At 33.1% G+C, this 25,164-nt stretch overlaps 1 protein-coding gene across 2 annotated transcripts in view; it reads left to right on the top strand.

Annotated features, from left to right (window-relative positions):
* Positions 1-25,164, top strand: part of LOC118200847 (uncharacterized) — a 188,841-nt gene that overhangs the window by 59,598 nt on the left and 104,079 nt on the right. For both annotated transcript variants that reach the window (XM_035372836.2, XM_035372828.2), the window contains 2 exons: positions 8,722-9,043; positions 14,730-14,933. In XM_035372836.2, coding sequence (XP_035228727.1) covers positions 8,722-9,043; positions 14,730-14,933 — 526 coding nt within the window. The remainder of the gene's footprint in view (positions 1-8,721; positions 9,044-14,729; positions 14,934-25,164) is intronic.

Genomic DNA, 25,164 nt, shown 5'->3' with positions numbered 1-25,164 from the left:
GTTTAACAATGAAATCATTTAGGAAAAGTACATGCAAACTACAGCAGTTCGTAATATTCATTTTTATAGAATTCTCAATGAAGTGCCCACGAAACATTTAAATAAGTTGTAAGCATTAGATCTCCATGCTATTTAAATGTTTCATACGACAACCAGGTCGAAATACCTATTACGGGTTTATATCACCTAATAAATAATGCATGATTAAATTAAGATGAGAGAAAGAAATATTTTTAGATACAGGAACATTGCTTCCTTGTGAAAGAATATAGTAATGGGCCTGGGAACTCTGCTCAAAATGTTGACGTTTTCTGTAAACAAAAGCTAGGCTACAGGGTCATAAATAATAGTTTAAGCAACTATTAGACCTCTAATTAAGCGTCTCGTCGTCGTTGTGTCCTATGGCGTCTTTGAAATGCTGTTGATAAATAATATACTTCGCGGCATGCTACATCTCTCAACTGTAAATTAATGGTAGAAAAGCAAAGCAATCTGTGTAGTTGCCTTTCAAGTGCGTAGGAAAAGGTAAGTGAGTCAGTTCAGAAATATTTGGCATTTTGTCTTTGAATTATTTGTTGGAGAAGCATTGCGTTTGAAATTCCTGATAGGTAAACTATTTTAGCATTTGTCTTCCTTATTTAAATATTGAAAACAATGCTTTAAATCCCTCCTTAAAAATCGTTTGTACTAGTTAAGCGACAATTTGACCATTACAAGAAGTATTAATGACACTGTACACAGTTCATAATTGCTTTTTCATTCATATTTGCTTTTTATCAAATGTTGTAGTTATACGCCGTTCACATTTATCTAAGTTGTGGATCTATATTCACCCTTTTGAAAAATTCGAGTAGTAAATTTGTTGAACACTAGTAGTTCGATCAGGTTTAAAATGCTGGCAAACGGCGCTAGTTCCAACGGCTAGGTTAGGTTATTTAAATAGGGAAAACACACAACGACTATCTGTGTAAGGAAAGAGATGCCTTCCTGGAGGACGTTCTGAATGAACCTAGCTCATTCACATTACACACGGATAATGTCACGAAAGCCAATTATGCAGCCAGTCCGTTCGCCTAGGATCGAGCCCAAGTTGATCTCCCAGTTCCAGTGGTCTGCAAAGTTTACTGACTGATTGTCACTGATGTCCAGTATGTGACGCCACTGACTGCTAATCTGCATAAAAGCAATTATTCCATTTGTGTCCGGGACAGCGGCTGAGCGGTAAAGTCGCTAAACACTGGTAGGTCCACTTGGGTTCGATTTCAGGCGAACGCGCTAGCTGCATGGACGTTTTCTTCATTTTTTTCCACGTGCAATGTAAGATCAAATTTTCCTCAGAAAGTCCTTCATGAGGGCATCCGTTCTCTTAGGCGGATAGCCGTCTCGTGCTTTGCCATAATCAAAATAAACCTTTATATCCGTTTCTTCTACTTCTGTAATTAAGTAAAGTTTTTCTTTCAAACGAAGGCTCTGCGGTCATATGAGATCAAAGTCGAACTTATCTAAGTCGTTGCTAACCTACCACACCTAGGTCAGGTCACAAAAACTGATTTAAGACCTTCAATGTTCTAATTTTTCGACTGGTGTAAGAAACGATAGTCACAAATCAAACACGATCTGATATTTGGTTGATGATTTCGCTGAGTTAGCTGCACGTTTTTGCATGAGCAAATTTACCTTCCCTGATTGGCTACGGCTCGTTAAGCAGATGTGAACTGACTAAATGACTCAAATATATGCAATCTGAATAGCTTATCAAAGTCTTATGACCTATAAAGCCTTCATCTGAACGAAGCTTAACAGACATCAGCGTTTAGAATCAGTAACCTTATTTGCCTACTGACCTTGTTTTTCTCCATCTGCAATGTTAATACCAGCGAAATTCCCTCAAACTATCTTCCTCAAAGACATCCGTTTCCCTAGGCAAGCACCTCTTGCGTGTTTTTTGTAATCCAGCTAATCCTTTTCTATTGAAAAATATGTACTCTTCTTGAAAATTTGCCTGGTAAAATTTGGTTACTTCTCCTTTACTGCATGTTCAGAATTAAATTAAGCGAAAATCGCTCCTTGTTAATCGAAGTAAATTAATGAATTTCATTGACGCAAAAATAATTGCTAAACAAAGCCATGATGAGCTAGGGGTGACTGTAGTTATTTACATGAAAGTAGACAAATAATAGCATTTCATAAATTTCAAATTAGACATCATTTTAATTCACTTTCTTACACAGGAATGAAGACAAATGTAAAAATTATTTGTTGTTTCGAAGGAAATGGGACTTTAACAGCTCAGTTTTTTAATTTTATTATCTGTACATGAAGAAAAAACATGGTCATGGTTGCCAGTTTTTGAAACGTAAAAATGATACGACAAAACATAAAAAGCACCGAGAGATATGGAAAAGTATCCCAAATTTCATTATAATTTGTCTGCGTATGTGAATACAGTGAACCCTTCCTTGGCGATTATCTTCTTAAGATGAGCACCTCGGACAGTAAACAGTATTTCTGAAAATATAAGTAAACATTGGTGTTGAGCATAACCTTTCTATGATGACCCCCTTCACAGAAGACCAAAATCATCTGGAACCAGAGGTGACCGTTTCAGAGAGATTTCACTTCATTTAAGCAGCTTAAGGTCATTTCTGTATTAATCTTATTTGTGTGTGATGTTGCGTGGCCCCAACTTGTCCGTAACAGTAGTAGTGACTGCTATGAACTGGAAATTACACAAACTTGTAAGAAGGGTTTAATCCCTTTTTATTTCACTTTAGAAATTACAGTTGCGTTCACTTGACGCTCACAAACTACGCCGACCCAGCGGTGTAACAAAGATAGAAAAGTACAACTAAAAATAAATAACAGGGTGAATAAATAACGAGGTCACTACCTACGAGGCTCTATAAACGTGACTAACTTAACCGTGTCCTAAGATACAGCTGAGATTCAGCAAACTTTCTGATTGAGAATTTGAAAGATTCAACTAACTGCCGAAGTAGGCACACAGGCCGAAACGCGCGGTTCTTAAATTTCTACCTAGCAACCTTCACGCTCGTGAATCAAGAAGCACACTTACAAATCTCGTTTCCCTTCTAATTTAACTCAAATTACTTCTGCTAAAAATTTGAATACTCTGCGCGTTCTACTAAAATTTACATACTCTGGCATTGGCAATTCCAGGGGAAAGTAAGGGCTTGACAGGAAAGATAGCTTAAAATAAATGTTAGTTAAAATAAATATAAACCCTACATGTGTTTAAATGACAGGATATTTTTGCAAGTACTAAAAGAGCAGTAAATTGACTAAATTTCTGATGTAAAAGAAGCAGAACTTAAACTATCTGATAATTATCTTTTTACTTTATAGAGTGAAAAGCAGAATTTCTTTGATGAGGATAATTGTTAGTGACAAAACTTTTAACTTTATTAAAGTTTAGTATCAATAACAGAATCTTATATTCTTTCTTTTAAATATTTGCTTCGTATCGTAAAAATATATAGGGTATGTCTGTACCAAAGGACAAGTTTCAAGTATAGTACCTAGTATCTATAAGCCAAGTTTATACCATAGCACAATAGTTTCAATGCATACGAACTCTTTAACATGAACTTCATTTTAATGGACCATAATCCTTCTTTGACTTGGTATTTTATTACTTTTTTATTATAAAATTAAATAAGAAATCAAATTTTAGGATGAGAAATCATTTGAAAAGCTTTCATTATTAAAGCTGGACTATACAAGGGTCGACTCTTAAAAGTTCCTGACCTCAGGCTATAAGGAAATAAAATACTACTGCGCGTACAAAATGCAGAAAAGTCCCTACCATGACCTTTTCTTACGCCAGATTGTTCTAAGACATTTTTATTTTTGATTCACTTGTGGTTGATTTTTAACTATATTTCTGCTCATTTAAAGGCAATAAACGCAGACTAATTTCATCGTAGTTAATGTTTTCGTTCGGGTGTTGTTATCAATTTGCTGAAGTCCCGCATGATTTTATACGAAAACATGAAAAATATATCGCGTATTGCGAACAACATTGCAATTCATATGACGTAAGTTTTATAGAATAAATATTGTACACTAACGTAAAATCACCAAATATAAAATAAATTCATAAAATGAGATCAAAATAAATAAATCTAAAACGATGTAATAAAGAAATTAAACAAATAAAAAAACTAATTAAAAAATCTGAAAGGTTTCAGATTTTAAATTACGTCCAAAGGCGCATTTTTTTAACGTTCTGTGTGTTGCCTTTATTTATTAAATATCATGTTCTTTGCACTTAAACCATAAAATTCAATTCAACAGCAATGTCGCAAAATAACTTTAAAATGAGCCTATCTTTAGAATTTCCGATACACAGTTCCGCGCGCTGGAGATATAAAGGTTTTTTTTCTGTAGAGTGTTGCCATTGCTCGCTTTTAAATCGTTGAGTTTGTTACTCAAAAATTCGTTAAATTTTTACAAAATATGAAATTGATCATAAAACAAATTCCAAATTTCAAATTTGGTCTTTCAGATGCCCATATTCTCAGTAAGATTACGTCATTCAAAATTGGATGGCTCTAGGTGCCGTTGTTTCATCACAACGCGAGAAATATTCATACATTTATGCAGATTCTTCATTATTTAATTTCTTCAAATATAATGCAGGACTCTTGGTGGAACTCATTTGGTGGCGACAGTTTGAAAAGTGAAACGGACATTTATAGTGATTCAACGCAAAATCGCAAAGCGAAAACAATAGTCCTTCAGGCAAAAAGCCCCTTTGGACTTATTATGAAATTTCCATCTGACAGAGATATGTCTCCAAGCGAGGGGTTCGGTCGCCAGACAGCTTGGATTGTATCTCAATCAACATTTAAAATTAAGCAAAAAAGCAATCTTAATTTAACACAGATTTTGAATAACTGTATGGATTTTGAAAGCGATCAGATGCAAATCTTTCTTCCTCAAGACGAAAAGATAATCTGCAGAATTTTTTATTTTCTGTTGAAAGAAAAATTTCATGAAAACATCTACGAAACTAAGGCTGCTTTTCTGTTTAATATAAAATTTTTCGTTGGAATTTACATTTACATTGGAAATTTTGCATTTGGAATTTTCCGAATATTGAGATTAGGAATACAGCATAGGTTAAGTAATTTCTAGAAACATTATGAATAGTTCATAAACACAAGTTTTCAATTTCGTAATTAAAAATGCTATGAAGATGTCTATTTATATTCTTCTTGATGTATTTACATTACATTAATTAAATTCCATTGGTGTTTTAAAGGATATTTTTTTCATCGCTTAATGTTATCATTCGGTTAATATTGTCGAAATAACTGTGGATGAGCATGATCACATTAAACGGCGCCTAATGTAATATTTAATTTTTCAGCATCACTAAAGAGCATTTGCGAGCCAGAACTCAGTATATTATTGACTATACAGTTTGATGTTTAAATCATTATGTGTAATAGAATTTCTAAGGTGCTATAAAGCTTTCATAATAATTCTAAGGCATATATTCTACACTTATATCTCTTATTGCAGGGCTCAGTAATTCGGACTGTATATAATAAAATATGCATTATAATCGTGGAATCGCAATTGGTACGTTCATTTTTAAGGAATATCTTTTCTTTTAAGGATGAAGTATAAGGCTATGACATCTTCATTAGTTTTTCGTGAAACATAATTTATATACTTCTCATAGATTCATTTTGAATCGAGTATAATGCCATGGTGTTTGCCACAGTCTTCATTTCATGATACCCTCACAATAAAACTGCAATAAGAAGTCAACTGAATAAGTAAACATTTATAGGCACGACGCTTGCTTAGCCAGATCCAGAACGGTGACGATTTGTCATCTATATATCATTTTCGTTTGAAGCCGTTGCGCAGATTCTTAGTTTTCAAAACGCGAGAAATGTGCAAGCATTTCTAAGTCCTTTCCAGCAATCGAATCACGGACTTTCCAGTGCTAACTGGATGCATAGTAGGCCCAATTTAATGTGATCCATTCTAATATTATCATTCAGGTATTGTTATCTAATTGCCAAAGCTCCACTCATTTTTATAAGAAACATGAAAAGTGCATTGCTTATTGTGGTCAACAAATCGGTAAGGTTAACTAGTATAGAATTAATTTTTTAAACTGAAGTAAGAGTACTGACTTTTTATTCTGAAGTCGCCAGATAAGTTTGAAATACAGTATAGAAATTGTTAAATGACAGACATGTCTCTGAGTAATGAACTAAAAGTCGTCTAAACTAAATAACGTGGATCTGAAGGGATTTAACACTTGTGCGGGTATTGGTTAAAAAAACTCAAGTTACAGCATCAGGGATAGACGATAACTGCCAGTCGTGTTTTGAAACAAATCCCAGCACATTATGTGATCACATTTCTATAGAAGATGATGAAGAAACCGGAGAATTTCCTACAAATACTAAAAGGAGGGTTGCTGTACAATTATTAAGATTAAGAATACAGCATTGATCAAATAATTTCCAGAAACATGAATGTTACAAATTTTGTATATATGTAAATAATTTTAGCGAAATTATATTTGAAGTAGTTTTTTGTATAATTTAATATGAAATACTTGAAAGAGATTAAACTCTACCGGAAACAGAAAATTACAGGGGCAAGTATATTGAAGTAAATGGCTGTCTCGCTAAATTAGCGAGATATCGCTAAGCTGGTGACTAATTTTTATCGCCAAGTTTGGCGAGAAATAGCCAAAAGCTGCCAAACTTGGCGAGTATTCAGCGGCATTTTAGACTTGTCCCTGCACAACTGTAATTTGTATTGTAATTAAATAATTGCAACAGATCCTTGTATGTAACTGTCATCCGGCCCTCATATGCCTTCCAGTAGTTTTAAAAAGTGAAAGGTACTAGAGATTTCTTGACGGCCGGGGGAAAGCTGTATAAGCCCGAAGAGAGAATGAAAGTTCCATAACTATAGAATGTTTCTTTTGGTAAAATAACTTTTATCAAGCTTGGTTCTGTGTGCATTCAATCTATTACGAACCCGTACGTGCGCAATTAGTATAACATCAATTATTAAAGACTTTTCCTAATTAAAAGGTTGTGAAAGTAAATATGTGTCTGTTTCTAATTGTATTTATATTAAATTAGCTTAATTTCATCGACATTTTTAAGGAAATTTTTCTCATCGCTTAATATTATCTATTCTGGTACCACTAACCGAATCAAAATAGCCATGGACAAACAGGATCACATTAAGCGGGGTCTACTGTACTTACTATTACATCACAATAGCGCACACAGCAAATATATCACAAATTTTTACAATACTAAAGCTAGTGAACTTAAGCAATGTACTAATTATTTAAGTAATATACAATACAGAAATTCTAAACTGCTTCTTATTAAAAAAATGATCTCGTCCAATTCATACGAAATCTACTTCATTAGCAATGATAATGACGCTGATTTTGATTCCTCTTTCGCTTGCGACCATTATAAAGCTATTGTTTTAAGGGAAATTTAAATCGGTGATCTGATATTTTGCCAAATATGAAGATGAAGAATCTTCCTTTTGTTCTTTCTTTTTTATTTCGATTTAATATTATAGAAGGTGAGTACAGTGATCTCAAACCCAAGTTTGCATGTAGGCCGAATGCACACAGTTGAAGTGCCAGAAAATATTTTTAACAAAATAAAAAATACTTTAAATACATTTTAAATTTCGCTTACTGAGTAGTTATCAAAACATACGCTGACAATAATAATAATAATAATGTAAAACGAAAAAAAAATTATATTTATTTTCTTCTTGAAAGTTAAAGTTTGGTACCTATAAAGCATTTTGGTTTGTTACACATTGTAATTGAAGTATATTGACAGCCAAGAATTAAATTTTCAGACTGAGATTTCTTTCAAATAATTTTAACATGTTTAATAAATTATTAAAGAAATCACTTCAGTTTAAACTATAAATAAACAAGTTACGAAAACTTTTCAGAAACGTTTTCAGAGAAAATTTACGAAGTGGAACAAAACTTGAGAATAAATAATAGCGATTTATTCTCTTTCTATTATTTATTAAGTTTTCTTCGACTCATAAATAAAAACGCGTATTTGTATGTGAAATGTGAATAATTAAACTTCTTTATTTTTTGGTACAATTTGATACTGGGAAAGAGTTTCGATTCTGACAAAATGTGTATCCTTGGAGAGTAATTACTAGACATTATCTTTACCACGGATTGTGGATGTTCATTGATCAATCGGAAACCTTTCTTATTAATTTTCAACTGTGGAAAAATGTCTTCCTAAACAAAATGAATATATTTATTGCTTATTTTTAGCTTATTTTTTTTTGGCCAAGTACGAATAAAAGTTAATAAAATCTGTATCTTCAAATCTTTCAATAAGATTTATATCACCATGCAAGTTAATTAACTCCATTTTTAGAATCTTTTTGGAAGGGTAGTCATGTTCGTTTCTAATGGTAAGGAAAATAATGTAAACTCGGACTTCAAATACCTAAAATCTTGAAATTTTTGCAACTAATACATAACTGAAATGTATTTGCAGCCCTCATAAAATTGCATCGGGGGCCGCCAGTTTGTGACCACTGGGTTACCATATTTATAATTACATTGCTAACAATATTGCAAAATTAAAGTGTGTTATCTTTAACTGTGTGATAGTTTGATGCAATATGTTCTTTTCTTTACTATTCCAGCCTACGTCACGGTGATTTTGCTTCGTCTCACTGCCACTTTTTCCCCCAGCAACAGCCCATGCAGTCTCAATCCACGCGTCCAGCTTCCAGCAGTGAAGACGATGGACCAAATGAAGAGGAGGAGGAAGAGGACGAGCAACACGTGCTGGCGCCGCCCTCCATTCACAGGGGGCCAGCGCCCCTGGAGATACACGGGGCGACCGATGGTAGCAATGGGGGACGACGCTGTCTTCTTTGGGCGTGTAAAGCATGCAAGCGAAAGACGGTGACGGTCGACCGGCGAAAAGCCGCAACGATGCGTGAAAGGAGACGGCTGAGAAAGGTGAGTGGGATGCGCCGAAACACGCGCGGATCGAAAAAAATCAGACCAAAGACGCTCGTAGAGAAGTCTTTTCATTTCTGCGCTGATAAGGTTTAAATGAGAGAATGTAAATATTTGAAGCTAAGTATAGACTTACTTCGAAAGAAAGGTTAACGGATACAGATATTATCGATTTCGTATTTCTGTTAAAAATTTCATCTGCAGAAAAGCAGTAGCGTAGCTAGAACTTTTATCGTTCGGGACGGTTCTTCCCCCTTGATATACAAATGAATAACTACAAGAAATATCAAAATGGCATGTACGGAAATAAATTCAAGTAAAACTCCATTTAGTTTTGAAGAAAACATTTAGTTCCATCATTTCGAAATTATATTAATATGTTTATTGCTTTTTGTTCGTAAAACCGTCAGCGGCATTGTAAATTACTATTTCATTCTTATGTAGAACGTAGAAAAATATTTCTTAAATGCAAAATATACATCTATAGTTCTTAAATATAGAGATTGTTTACACATTTTTAGAACTATTTCGGGGCCGTTTAATAAAGGTTTGAAATGTAAAGAGTATCTTTTTAAATATTTGATCTAATAGTCTTTTTCTGGACTATAAGTCTGCATCGTGATTTATATGAGAGAAGGTAGTTTCTTAAAAAATTCCAGGGGTACTGATTTCCTTATCTTCCACTATTTTCCAGAGTCCAACAATCATGGTGGGTTTGCGCTTAGAAACAGCTCTTTTCAAGAGACCGAAGCCACAAATACCCATAGGAAAACATTAGGGGACTCCCCAGAAATACGTTAAAAAGGTATATGAGCAATATCTCTATTAGTCTTCATTTTACCGAGGAATGCTGAGATACCTTTCGAAGTATGATTTATTGCTCTGTCTTCATGATGTTTCGCTCTTTGAAAATCATTGGAACAAAGAATTGGATTTACTTCTGTAAATATCCCACATAAAATTTTCTCTGGATAGCACTTTGAGATGATTTTAAAATTTTTTCTACTCATTTTATTTTTAATTTACCATTATGAAAGAATTCTGCGACACTCATAAACCCTTTATTGAAACTTTCTTTGCCATTGGCAGAACCAATTTTTTCTTTTTGTTTTCGGTAACAAATATACCTTCAAAATACACCGTTTTACGTTGCAGTCATTTAGGCAAACCCATGCCTCATTAAGGGTCACGGTGCATGTCCATTTATCTCCCGCTGAATAATTTTCATGTAGGGTTCTGTAAGTTGTTCTGCGTTCAGCCACATGTCGCGGCAAAGGCATTAGGCATTATGCTTTTTTTTTTTTTTTTTACCTTTTTTAAATTGGAAGTCTTTTTTATTAATTGTTTGTAGAGATGTATTTAAAGACTTTGCAAGTGATTTCTGCGTCGGCGGGTTTTCTCGTGTTACAAACGATTTAACTTTAGAAACATTAGACACAGTACGTACCTTTTTGGAGTATTCGCTTGGAGTCTACTTTCCACGTAGAAGTAATGACTGATGGTTTTTCCTTTTTCCGATCATAATGTTGCTTATTTTGCATTTAAAAACTTTAATACCATTTCGTGCATTTCACAACTTTTTGGAATTATGCAATAGGAATATTTCTCTTCGGTAAGCTCAAAAACATATCCTTCCATCCACAGATTTTCTACATGCGACATTTTGAAAGAAGAATAAATGTAAATTAGCAGACAATATTCATCATTTTAAATAATAAGCAATTAATTATTCCAAAATATTTTCTTCTTAAAAATTATTTATTGTTCTTAAAATGCGTATACTTTTTCTGTACTTCTTAAATGATTTTTATTTAGGATTGGATTACTTAATTATGGTAAAGCACACGAGGGCTATCTGCCTAAAGGGGGGGATGCCTTCGTGGAGGACTTTCTAAGGGCAACTGGCTCGTATACACGTACACGTTACACATGGGGAAAACCACGAAAATACCCATGCACCCAGCCCGTTCGCGGGATTCGAACCTCGGACCGATCTACCAGTGTTCAGCGTCTTTACCGCTCGGCCGCTGGTAGTCTGATTTTTATTTAGAAAACGTTTCTCACACTTAAGCAGCTGAGAGGAAAGTTCGCACCAGTCATATTATAATATTTGGAACTTAGTTCTGGAAATCTTATTTTAGAATAAATTGCAAAAATTCAAAAGTACTGCCCTTCCACGTTCCTATTTCGATTTCTCTAACAAATGGAAATAAAACTCCGAAATACTTCTTCCTTGCCGAGGTTTTGTTTCTCATGAATATCACCCCGATCATAATTTAGTTGATATTCGTAACTTGCGTTCAAATGTTTGGACGAAGTAAAAGAGGTATAATAGAAGTTGTATTCTGTTCTTATTAGAGTTCATTAATTTTTGTCTTATTTCACTTGATCTGAGTTGTCTTAAAAATCTACAAATGTCTGCAGTAGATTATGTGAAGATTCAACCAATGTTTAATCGATTAATATTTGTATTCAATTTTGTTTACTTCAATTATATGGTACATTACAAAATTTACCTCCACAAATACTATATACATTAATTACTAATTTTATTTTCATCGTATTTAAAAGTACTTTGGTAAATAAAAGCTGTTTTATTTCCTCTTCGAGATTTTTTCAGCATAAAAGTGTAAGGAAATGAAAAAGCAAAATTATCGAAAGAATATAGAATTTAGAACATCAAATTAAATACTAATGTATTTTACATCAGAAATGAGTCACAAATAGTTCAGTAACCTGAACCATGGATTGTAAAGTGAATTAAAATTATTAATTGGAGTTCCTATAAAATCATGCCAGAGGGAAGCCTGAAAACCTCCTACCTTTTTCTTGGTCTCCTTCCGGTTTATACGATTTCAAGGTTGGCAACTTATCTCACAGAGCCCTGAATCGAGACAAATTACCATAAAATTCAGCAGTATTATCTAGTCGGTCATAGGGGAGCCTTATGAAGGCAAACCGGCTTGTATTCAGTCATTTAGATTAATACTTTGACTTCAAGTCTTATGCATGTTAATATTAACTTTCATAAATGATCACAATTACTATTCGAAGAGAATCATCATTCGAAATAAAAGCTGAGGATTTTCTCTCACTTTTTCATTGTCATAGGGCAGTAAGTCCTTGTTGAAATGGGCGTAGATTATTAATACATCGTGTGCATGACAAATTGCGCTCTGCAAAATTAAGACTGCTTGGAAAAGCAGGCCTACCAGCGGCCGATCGGTAAAGCCGCTAAACGTCGGTAGTTCATCCGGATTTCGAATCCCTCGAACGGGCTGACTGCATGGACGTTTTCGTGGTTATTCCCATGTGTAACGTGTATACGAGTCAGTTTCCCTACAAAGGCATCCCTCCCATTAGGCAGATAGACCTCGTGTGCTTTGCCATAATCAAATAAGCTAAACCAAACTCTCTGGGAAATATCAGTCAAGTTAAGAAACTCAAATTAAGAAAGTATGTATAATTTAAACAAGCCTAAATATTGTTGTAATTAAAAGGGGAAAATGAAGCAAAGGTCAATTGAAAGGATTTTCAGTACTGCTTAATAGTGGGGACTTGATACAAATAATTTTAAAAAGCTGGTGATTTTTACTTGGAACAATGACTAAGGCAAGTCTGTAAGTTTCGCGGTGCCTTATCTAATACCTCTTAGAAAATGTTCTCTTCTTTCTTCATTTGAGCCAATCTCTCTGGTAAAAGCACCCGGTTCCTATGCTTTTTTTTATTGCTTCCCTTAACTTCTCGTAAGTTAAAGTCACTTTATCTTCACCTTCATTATCCTGCTTTCACTGTCGGCGAGTGTTTAAGATCGTCCTGCTTTTCATTCGTTATTTCATGATCGTCATTCTCGATTAATTCATTGATTTCTTCTTTTTATATTCGAAAATCCTTCGATACCTGTTGCTTTAGCAGATTTAACTATTTCTTCGACTTTATTTTTAATCGAAGGAAATTCCTTAAAATTTGTGATAACTTCTAGCTTGCGCTGAGGCCAGCCAGCTTTCATTGTTAATGAATTTACTTCTTCCCATGCGAAATTAATCATTTTCATGCTGTGGCTATTACTGAATTGCTCCTTAAATATCATTAGCGTGTCGAGCTTTCTCTTCTCTAGTGATTTATTTGCAGAAGGGTAAATACGTCTGACATAAAAGGCTTTGAATGTTTTTATGATTCCTTGATCTAATAAATGGATTACGGAAATGGTGTTGAGTGGGATAAATAAAACTTCTACATTTGGATACAATGCTAGAAAGTCGACTCTCTGCAGTGTAGCGCATATTAATGGAAGTCTAGCTTTGAACAAATTAAATAGAAAACAAATAAGATAACACATGTGTGCAAAATCTCTTACAGCATCGATACATTCATAAATTCCATCAAGTCGTACTTCAGGATATTTAGTTACTGAATACTTGAAGTGATTTGGATAACCACTCAAATTTTATAACAGAGTGCTGATGTTACAAAATTGAGGCGGCCTCTCATGTCATATATATTCACAAAGAGCATGGGGACATTAACTTAGATATTATGATATCTGCTTAACCATTACGGTCCAGGCAGAAGTTGGTTTTCCATTTACGGTCCAGGCAGAAGTTGGTTTTCCGTTAAAATGGTTTCTTTAGAAAGCTGATGTTTAATAACTATGCTTGTTTATGCTTAAAGAAATACTGTCATGTTCATAAGTGGTCATCAGTGAACAGAGGTCATAAGAGGTTTCACTGTATTTATTTGTATAGTAATACTAGTACATTGCTTAAATAAAAGTAAAGCGTGCCATTACATAATGAAGAATCTGTTTGTATTGCATATCTGTATATTCATAGTATTTCGAAAAAACAGCAGCATTTAGAACCACCAAATTTTGAACATACGTAGTCATCCAGCCCAACAAGTGCACCTCGAAGCCAGAATTTTCGTTCTTGATTCATTTTTGGTACAAATTTAATGAAATTTCGGTAAACAAACTCAGTGATTTAAAAGCAAGCAGTAGCAACACTGCTCGAAATAAAACACTTTTTATCTGTATTGCGCCAGACTATTGCCATTTGGAAAAATGAAAAATAATTTACTTTCAGTTATAATTAATAAACTAAACTATTTAAATGTGTTGCCACTGCACGAAATAAGATACTTTTATCGACCACGAGCCAGTGTGCTGCCGTTCAGTAAAGCGTAAGCTATTTAACTCTCAAATTTAATCTATTATTGAGCAACAAACTTAGCAATTCAAAAGTAATAAACACAGTTCTTAAGAATATTTTTTCTACTTTTTAATCTGATGGATTTGTGCTATATCTAATTAGAGATATAAAATATTTTTACACTAGCTGGATTCATTAAAATTATTAATTTATTTTGTTTTATGACTGATAACTGTTTTAGGCGGCTCGAGCGACTAGTTCCATATAAAGAGTATTTTGTCATGGCAGGCATAAAGATATATCATCCACTGAATCAGTGGCGTAGCTAGGGTGGGGCAAGGGGGGACATTTGTCCCCGGGCGCAGCATCCAGGGGGCAAAAATTAATGCTACGAAATCTTTTAAGGAAATGTTTTCCATTCTTGGCACACAGAAAGGGGCGCAAATTCTTCAGTTGACCCTGGGCGCTGGAAACTCTTGCTACGCCCCTGCACTGAATCAAACTCTTATTCATGAACGTCTGCTTTTTCCCGCTAGGTTAACGAGGCATTTGAAACCCTGAAACGAAGAACAAGTCCAAATCCGAATCAGCGGCTTCCGAAGGTTGAGATTCTCAGAAATGCCATCGACTACATTGAAAATCTGGAGGAACTTCTTCAAGGTGCTCATGGGCTGAGGACGCGACAGCTAATTGGCGAAAGGCGAAACATCATGAGGGACATGAGCACCTTTGACTTCAGGGTAAGAACGGCTCTTTTGTTTAAAATGCTGGAATTATTCCGGCTTGTTTCCCAGTATAATAATGTCTCCATCGCTATTTGACATTTCAGTGTTTAATGTCTCGACGCGCTAGCAGTTTCTTACGTCCTCGCTGTATAAATAGAAGCACAGATGAAAAAATATCTTATCTTGATGGAGTTCTTCACGCTTCAGAAAAGAAGTTTCTGCTTTGAAAAATTAGGAATGATGTTAAGCGTTATTAATAATAACACCTATTTGTCTCAGCGCAACTCGTAACTTAAAATTTAAATTTTATTTCCTAAGCATATATTGTAAATGTAAAATAATTTCAAGAATTAGAAGCCACTTCTGTGTGTTAGTGATATTCTGTTATGTAATCTTGATATGTATAGCATTTAGCACCAGAAGTGTTATCAATCACGAAACTCACTTTATATCAGCTTCATTTTGGTATTCGAATCCGTTTTAAATTGTTGCCACCAATGCGTTATCTTCATTTATTACCTAAAAAATAAATAATAAAGAATCTAAAATTCCATAGTCAAGAATAAACTTAAAATTCTAACAATATGTTCTTTTCATTTTTTAATGGCGACGGTCTCTTATTTGAAAGTACGTGGAATTAAATCCACAGCCCTGTAGTCAAGTTGTTTTTCCCGCCTTTTCTACACGTACAGTTACAGAATGTTCTGGAAATATTTAAAGCGAATTGGAATGGCTGACGAGTCTAACGTCATTTCTTGGAAGCTCCGCCGTTCCAGAGGCTATAAAAGGACTCGCAAAGGAATATCGGGGTCTTTTCTTTAATGTAACGATGCAGTAAACTTAATACAAACAGTTATTAGTAGTTCTTTTTATTTACTCCGGAGATCTTAATTTTTGTAACTGCTATTTTCTCCTGAAATATAATAAATGGATCCTGTTTTTTAAACTTATCGTCTGATAATTTAAGCTACGACTACATCTATGATGCTTCACCAATCTATTTATTCCGGAAAAAAGCTGGTACATCACATTTATATAGATATACAAATATATATATATGAATTTTCCTCTCACTGTAGAAAAACAACGGAACCTAGAGCCACAGAATTTTTAATACATGTAAGTTTCCATCTGAACATGGGTATTTCCAAGTCAGAATTTTGAATTTAGAGTTTGTTTTTGATTTATTTGATCTCTTATACAAATTTAAGGAATTTTTATTTAACAAACTCAACTATCTGGAAGTGAAAAATGGCAACTTTGTTAGAAATAAAACATTTTTATCTCCAGCGCACCAGACTGTTGCTATTTGACAAAATGCAAGATATGTATCTTTCAATTTTAATCCACATATCTGGCTATTTGAAAGCAAATTGTTTCCACTACCTTAAACAGAGTACTTATTATTTTCCTTTCGAATCTTGTTATCATTCAATAAACCGTAAGATATTTAACTTTTAAATTTATCTTTCTGTTATCGAGTAGCAAACGATGTGACTGGAAAATAATAAACGCAGTTCTAAAAACTATTTTTTTTTCTTTTTAATCTGATTCATTTAAATGAAAATGTATTGAAATCCTGATATGTGTAATTCGAAATGTCAAATATTTTTATGAAATCACACTACTGGAATCATTATATATTTATATTATATCTTCTTATGATAACTATTTTTTAGACGGCTCTCTTTCTACCTCGTTTTAATGCGCGCGAACTAAACCTTGTATTCTGGCACGAAAACGGAATGGGAGAATAGCAATAAAGGTACTGAACATAAAATAACTAGATAGATAAAAAATAAATAAACCTTTATAGAGTATTAAGTAAAGTAAATATAAAAGATTTATAAAAAAAAGTAAATGTCTCTATTTTTTTAAATGTGAAAAACTTGCAAAATATTTGCAAATGTGCTGATATTTTGATTATTTGATTTTATATTAAATATTTGATTTTTAGAGTTTTGCAAGATTAGGTGGTTTTATTATAATTTTCCCTCCTGTGATGAAAAGAAGTACAGAGACTAATAATTCTATTAATAAGATTTCTCCGCATCATTTCATCGTCTTTGGTATCGTTTTTTGTAATACACGGTGATATGCGCATTTTTAAAAATGACGTTTTTATATAAAAATTTTTGAAATTTTATTATCGTTAAATTTCTTTTAATATTTTATCAACGAATCATATTACAAGTTTAAGATGTAATTAGCGTTTGGATGAAAAAATTCGCTTTTAAATTATCATATATATTTGATAAGACAAGTATTTTTTGCGCTTTTTCAAGGAAGTCTAAAAATCACTCTCATGAAATCATATTAATTCGTATCAACGCAAATATTACGCGGAAAGGAAGTCTTGAGGAAGGAAAGGAAACTGATTTTTTTAAAGCTCTGAAAAAAAAAAAAAGAAAAGAAAAAAGAAAAGATACAACAAAGAAAAGAAAAAAGAAAAGATACAACACTTTTTCAATATTATTTTCTTTGGCATTTCCTTTGTTTTTCAGTGATTTATTTTTGTTTCTTTCCTTATGTTGTGCGATATTAAATCTAAAACCTGTAGAAAAAGTGTTAAAAATTAATGTTTCTTAGATGATAAAGACTTCAAAGTGATAACATTATTGTCACGGCGATGACAAAATTTATATATATATTGTTTAAAAATATTACTTAGTTTTATTTTAAAACAGGGAATAATGCGTATTTTCATTAAAAATTGCACTTATCTAAATAATATGCTTTGAACGTAAAACTGAATAACTCTTTTTAGTTTCATCATTTGATTAATAAAAAAATCAAATGAAAAATAAAGGTACCAATAATAAGGCTGCATAAAGGTGCTAAATAAAAAAGGTACATAAAGGTCACCATAATAAGGGTGACTGCACCTTGATGAAGACTGCATTTTTTTCAGTTTAAAAATATATCTTCAGCTAAATGCTGGGGGGGCTTATGATAATTAGTTTTGGCGGGCATCGGTTGGCGTATGTAAGAGTATAAAGTATTTCTCCCGCCTTTTTGGCATGCCTTCGTGGTGTGGTGGTCTGCACGCTGGGCGCATATTCCAGAGGTCCAAAGTTCGATTCCCGGCGAAGGCGTTGCTAATTTTTCATCTTGCCTGCTTCCAAAAATACCTAATGTCTCCACAAGAGTATTGTGGTTTCTAAGAGAGAGTATATCATCATTTATATCCATTAACACACTGCAACCACAGCTTCTGTGTCTGCTTGATTCGATTTCGAAAGATTAAGTTTGCCGTCTGATATGACTGATGTGAACGGCTTCACATGCGCTATGGTGCGCTATGGTTCATTTCGGAAATACGCTATGGTTCATTCATTTTCCATTGTGCACCTTTTCTTAGGCAATGAAAACACCCTCCAACAACTTTTAAATTTGCATGGTCTTTCATAGTTATATGTCATACATTTTCATCAGACATTACACAAAATAAAGGCAGCGATTTTTTTTTTCTTTTTGCAAAAGTAAAAAATATTATTGAATTTCTTTCGGTAACAAAAAATAGGCATTAATCGAGATCGTGAGCAGCTAATTTTGATAAAACGTGTACGTACGTATATTAATCTAATTAATGAACATTATTCCGTCTAATCGAAAAATATACTGTTCTCTGTTGGGAAGTTTATGGAAAGTTTATATTAGCATCTTCATTAGAGCATGGTAAAACTTATTTGAATTTTATTAAGGAAATTATTTTTAACTCGTACATTTTTACTTCCTTGTACGAAGTAAAAAGGAAGTATTGTAATCGCGAAAAGTTTCAGGCAGCATATTTCAACGAAAATATCTCATTTTGACCTCTTTCAAATGCAATTTAACGATGTATTTCCGTGATATCTGTATGTAAGGACAGAATAAAACACTCTTTTTCTCAATAAAAATTATGAAACTGCTTTAAAATGAATTCTGAAGAGAATTATTCGTGGCGTCTGTACGAACGTATGTACGTACGTATCTCGCATAACTCAAAAACGAGTAGCTTCAGAACGTTGAAATTTTGTATATAGGACTGCTATAATATGTAGATGTGCACCTCGTATTTTGGTTGCAATCGGCCGCGCCAAACATCTATAAATATATTTATATATATATAACCACTCTGTTACCCGGCTCAGTGATCTCAGTTTCTTTACTCTTATATGTTTTTAAATTATCGTACATTTTTTGCTTTAAAAATGATTGAATTATGTTGTTTTTATCTTCCGGTTAAGATTTTTATGCCTTTAGTAAATCTGTATGCAATATTTTTAGAATTATCAACAATTTTAAAGTTGTTTAAGTGCCGCTAAGAATTTTTTTTATGGCGGCCATTAATTGTTTACATTTGAAACAGCATAATAGTGGATTTGTTGCCAATCTATAGAAACATAGCTTCGCTACAACAAAGATAACGCCTTCATTTATTATTGCCAATTAAATCATGCTTAATCCTTTCTGGAATTTTTTCGAGAAAATAAGTGTTTAAAATTTACTTCATAATTTTTAATAGAGATATTTTGAGTTTTTATGTATTTTTGCCTTGTTCCGAAGTGAAAACTGATTTAATTGAATGAGAAATATTCAATCGTTTGTGAAAAACTGTTTTTTTTTTTTTTTTTGCTTAATTTCTTTTATACATCGTTCTAGCTTTATTATAGTATTTGAATAGAACATGTGGCAACGATTAGATAATTCTATTTTTTAAATGATATAAATTTTGTGCATTATGAGTTATAATATGAACGAAATATAATACTGTTAAATGAACCTAGCGCCAGAGTGTCGCTATGGTAAAGAAAGTGAATTTTAAAGAATGAATTTATTCTATTGTGGTTTATGCGCTGTCGGCGAAGTAGGTTTAATTCAATCTAATAAGTTTAAATGAAATGCAAGAAAAAATGCGTATAATTTAATATTCCGTACAAGGAAGTCATGTGGTGTACACATCAGATTTTTTAATGTAGTAAAATGCAGGGTGTGTATAAAGTCCCTAGACAATTTTAATAGCTTGCTGTTTGGGAATGGATAAACTTATACCTTTGGTACTTAATAGCACTTTCACATCAAGCAACAATTAAAGATTTTCTGACAAGAGACACAAATTACACAACCTCGACATATATGTCATTGTCAAGTAGCAATGCAATTTTCTAGCTGCGTCCATGTACGGTGCAACATGGCGTGGCCAAAGGTTTTAATGACACTGCTGATTCTGATTTGCAGTGTTGGATTCTTTCGAGCTTAACGCAATGTCTTTAACATAGACCCACAGAAAGAAGTATAGAAGTATGTCGGACGAACATGGTGGCCATGAAATAGGTCCATCTCTCGCAAGCCATCTTCTGAGTAATGTTCTGACGAACACATAATATCCAGTGTGGTGCACACCATCCTGCTGAAAAATGCCCTTTGGTTGACGGTATCCTCCGGCTGTTATTATTTGTTCATGGGAAAAAGTTGTTCTAAAATCTTGTTATGCAGTATTCCTTGCGAAACATTCACTTTTGGGCTGCCCCGCTTCATCTCCTTATGATAAGAAGATTTTCGGATCCCCAAATCCTCACATTATGTATATATTAAACAAAACAAATTACTAAGGAAAAACTTTGATATACGTGGAATAATACCAAACGAGTTTATCACGCCTCCTCTTACAGGATGTCCAAAATTATATGTTAAATAACTTCATCGACTTTGTGGACATTGTGCATTGCTATTTTAATTAAAGTAGATTTAAAGCTCACATGGTAACTTCTTTTAAAATATTTATGCTGAAGGAAGTGAAAATCATGAATCGTCACCTTCACAAAACTAACTTCTTTAAAGTAACCAATATGAGACCAAAACGAAATCGTTTAGAATTATGGGGCATCGCCTAAGATTTTAATGCACATATAGGATGATTGAAAAGTAGCTGGCAAACATAAAGACAGATAGAGGAGACCGAAATAAGCAGGTTTTATAATGGAATCTGTGTGCTGAAAATGGCGCTTTAAGTGGCACAAGACGCTATTGAATGGTGAGATATAAAGCATTCTGCTGTTGTAAAACTTCATTTTGAGCGAATTTCGAGTGGTATGGATCACTTAACGCGAAACGTTACGTTATGCATTTTATTAATGGGAATGAAGATGGACACAGCACAGATGCTCAGAGAAAGTACTGTAATATTTTGTTATTTAACAAATAACTATATTTATTATTGAAGTGGCAATTTGTATGACGTAATCGTTGCACAGGGACGTACGAAATTGTTTAAAATAATTCTGAAGTTTTACTAGATAGGAGATGCATGAAACATTTGTAACTAAAAGACTGTATTCAATAAATTATCTATCTCCGTAAACTAAAAATAAAATTTATGTTTTACTAAGAAGATTATCTGTTATTTTGTCATTTACTGCAAAATACATTACAGTACTCAATAATCCTTCTTTCAGTTACAGCTTCCGTTTAACCGCAGCACTATCGATTAAATGCATGTCGGTGAATTATGAATTCCGTCTTCGTGTAGCAATGCACACCGCTCGAAATTCGTTTCGGGAATGACGATTTACGTCAGCAGAATACTTTTACCTACCACTGAACAACACTCTGTACCACTTCAACTCGCCAGTTAGGCTCACACCATCCATTACGAAATTTTCTTAATGCGGTCTCCTTTACCTGCCATGTTTGCCAGATATTTTGGATCACTCTGTATATTTAATGAAAATGTATGATGATGGCTTCGAAGTGATGCTGGATAATATTTTTTTAATTGCAACGACGAAGGTGCCTGAAAATGTCTAAGCTTTTTCTCTTGAAAATACCTTTTTTATCACAGTTAATAAACAATATTAACCCATTCAACCTCCTTTATTTTTTCATAATTCAATGAATAAAACACAGTAGAGGGAATTCAATGAATAAAACACAGTTTGCACAAATACAGCAAAGGTTCCCCAGTTTTGATGGACAATACTTCAGGGGTAGTTGGTCCGAGGTCTTCTTACCCCTCTTCTAGAACCATCAACTAACTACTCGAAAGGACTCTTGCCTTACCGTGTAATTTCAATAATCCTTTGCCGCATAGACACAATACACTTTCAAACACTTATGCCTTCTCTGAAATTCGAACCCGGGTCTATAGATACCGTAATCAGCGTCATTATCTACTAAATATATATACATATATATATATATATATATATATATATATATATATTAATTTAAATTAAGGTTATTTTTAACGTATTTTATAATTTAAACAAGGAAAAAGTATAGAAAATATTGATAACACCAAAACTTGAATAATTTTTTTATATTCGTGAACTAAAACTAAATGCGTAATAGATAAATACAAAGCTGACTGCATTCTTCCTGAAACTATGAAATTTCTAGGGAAAAATGCAGACGATAGTTGTTGGGATGTATTTTCATTTAAAATAAAATTTAATGGCAAGAAATTCCATCTACCATATCATCTCAACAAATGTTTTGAGTGTCCGAACAACTAATACGTCTTGAATAAATTATTTTATTACAAGGAATATTTTGACGGTATTTGTTTTGGTATAAGCAAAGTTTAAAATAGAGAAAAAATAAAACATTTGAAAAACACTTTTGGCGTATGGTTCAATATTTAGTTCAAGATCTATGGAAATAAATTTCTAAAATTCGAGTGTTCGAAAAACAAATGTGAGCCACTGTAAATTACCTAAAAATATACTTTTGGCAATCGATTTTGAAGTTAAAACCAAGTGTATGTTGTTAACGATTTCAAACTACATTTTTAGGGGTTTTCCGACAGCCGTTTTTTGTAAAGGGTTGAAGATAAAAATAAAATTAAAAAGATTTCTGTCATTGAAAAAAAAAATACTGGGGCAGGGAGGATTTCTGACGGAATGAACAGATTTAGCACGTATCCGTAATGGCTAGAGCAATCGGTAAAAAATTAATCAAAGCTCTCCTTGTTCTGCGAGCAGTGAAGCTTGTAAGCGTTAAATTCTGTGAAAATGAACGCGGAAAAACGCGCGGGCAGATACTTTCCGATACATAGATAAATGATGAACTTGAGTATTGAGAAAGACCTTACGAAAACACTCGATGCATGCTGTCACTCTGACTTCGTAGAATAAAACGAAGATGGAAAAAAATAACAAGATGACGGTCGATAAACAGATGTGTTTCGACTGTTGCCAATGCAGCTGGTAAAACAGAGCTAAAAAATAACAGCAAACGATAATTATCAAACGGATGTCGATTGCGATGGCAGAAAAAAATATCTATTTTGCCCTTTTAGCACTTTTTTCTAGATGGAAGTGACAAGATATTTTTTAGCATTCTCAGTAAAGACGAGAATGAAACAGAAATGTTTTTATAGATTTATTAGCAACATCTGCTAATTTAACGGAAATTGAAGATCGTTTTAGATAAAAGGTAATTTTTAGCAGTTAAATCTAAAGCTTAAACTGAAATTTTGACATACAAGTTGAAAGGAAATACTCTGCTAAGGATATCTGCTTCTTGCCATTTCGAAAACTTTTTACACGCACATTTTCTTAGTTCATATTTTTTAATTCCTAAGCTCTTTTTCACAATTTTTTTACGTAAAGTGTGTGAACTGAAAAGAGTTATTAAAAATTCTTTTTTTTTGTTCTGTTCTTGACAGTCTTTGATAACATATTAAAATATTTTTCATTAACGAATTCATTTTAACCAGCAGGACGTCGCCGATTCCGGTAACTGAATATATATTTTTAGAGCGTACTTGTTCAGATTTTGTAATACTTTCTGTAGAGATTCCAGCATACAAAATCTGTCGGTCATTTTTTTATCCACCTGTAGCAATTAATAAATAATGTTAAAAATCGTATAGATTATTTCAAATTAAAATATATACACACGATTTTATATTGTAAAAATAAATAAAATAAAAAATAACATTTTAAAATTGCCATATTAATTATAACGCTACAGTTACGAATATCTTCTTAGTGTGTTAGTGGATAATTTTGAATGACTGCGTAGTTATAAAATTGTCTCTGAAGTTTTACAAAATTTCTGTGTCTACGATGTCCTGACTTAGATGGAAATTTCTCAGCTGTCTTATGAAAGACTGCAATACTTCATCAGTTTCTTCCCGCGTAACTTTCTTACCGTGCATGCCGTTTTCATCTTTCCCCTTTTCCTTACCATCTTTCTTCTTTCTCAGTGCATGTCCCATTATTTAATCGCCATCTTTAGAAAGTGCGATGGAAACAAAATTGTCTGCATCCTCCCAAGCATGCATATCCTTTTCATTTAAACTAACCTTTTCCGAACATGTAACCATAAATCCAAGATATCGACCATGCGGCAGAACGTGTTGTAAAATCAAGAGCATCTTCGTCGCTCGACTCGTCATCCATGAACATGATCATACGCTTCAAATTGTCTAAGAAGTAACATAAAGTAACTTTCTTTGCATCTTTCATATCATCATTGCATTTTATTAAGGAAGATGCTGTAAATAATAACAGAATGAACATAATTAGAAATGTAAAAACTAAAACTGTAAATGATATTAACGAATAATTTTCTCTTCCTTTCGCTTTTTTGTATTTTTCATGGACAGTTTTGTTTTACGCTGACGTCATTCCCCAGTAAACACATATTGTTTTAGACAAGCTCAGTGAATCTGCCGCCCGGTTAATTCGCTTCCATTTTATCAGCAATCAATACTGTCTCATGATTCAATCAGTACCGTTGTAACACTGGCATTTAAAATGGATTCGAATCCTGTGGAATCGCCTGGTTGCTATAAATGTTTTATGGACTTCGCCATGTATTTCGTAAATATGAGACAGTTTTCCTTGAAAATACCTCTCCAAAGTCATTCTTCTCTTAACCTAATACCCAATAAATTGAAAAACATCATAAACTGTAGTATGCAATATAGTAAGGTATTTTAAAATTAATTCACAATTTATTTAAGTGTATCTCGCATTTTGTATAAGAACATCCCAGAAAAATTTATCTCATCTATTAGCGAGTTCATTTTAAAGAAGATGTATATTTCGTAGACTATTTTTAAATTTTACATTATGACATGCCTCCAATATTATTTCAAAATACGAAAGTTAGTTAAAGAAGGTTAGACTTTTATCAATGGCTTCTTTTTCTTATAAACTAACAACTGTGTTTATCGGAATTGTATAAACTAATATATAGCTGTTTGTTTGAATTTTAATTTGATGTTTTCAGCCAAAGCCGAAATTCGAAAATA

The sequence above is a fragment of the Stegodyphus dumicola genome, chromosome 10 (assembly GCF_044657685.1).
Source record: "Stegodyphus dumicola isolate Sdum_Otavi_A_Nest chromosome 10, ASM4465768v1".
Lineage (NCBI taxonomy): Eukaryota > Metazoa > Arthropoda > Arachnida > Araneae > Eresidae > Stegodyphus > Stegodyphus dumicola.
The sequence above is the reverse complement of the archived record's forward strand: the minus strand, read 5'-3'. Positions and strand labels throughout refer to the sequence as shown.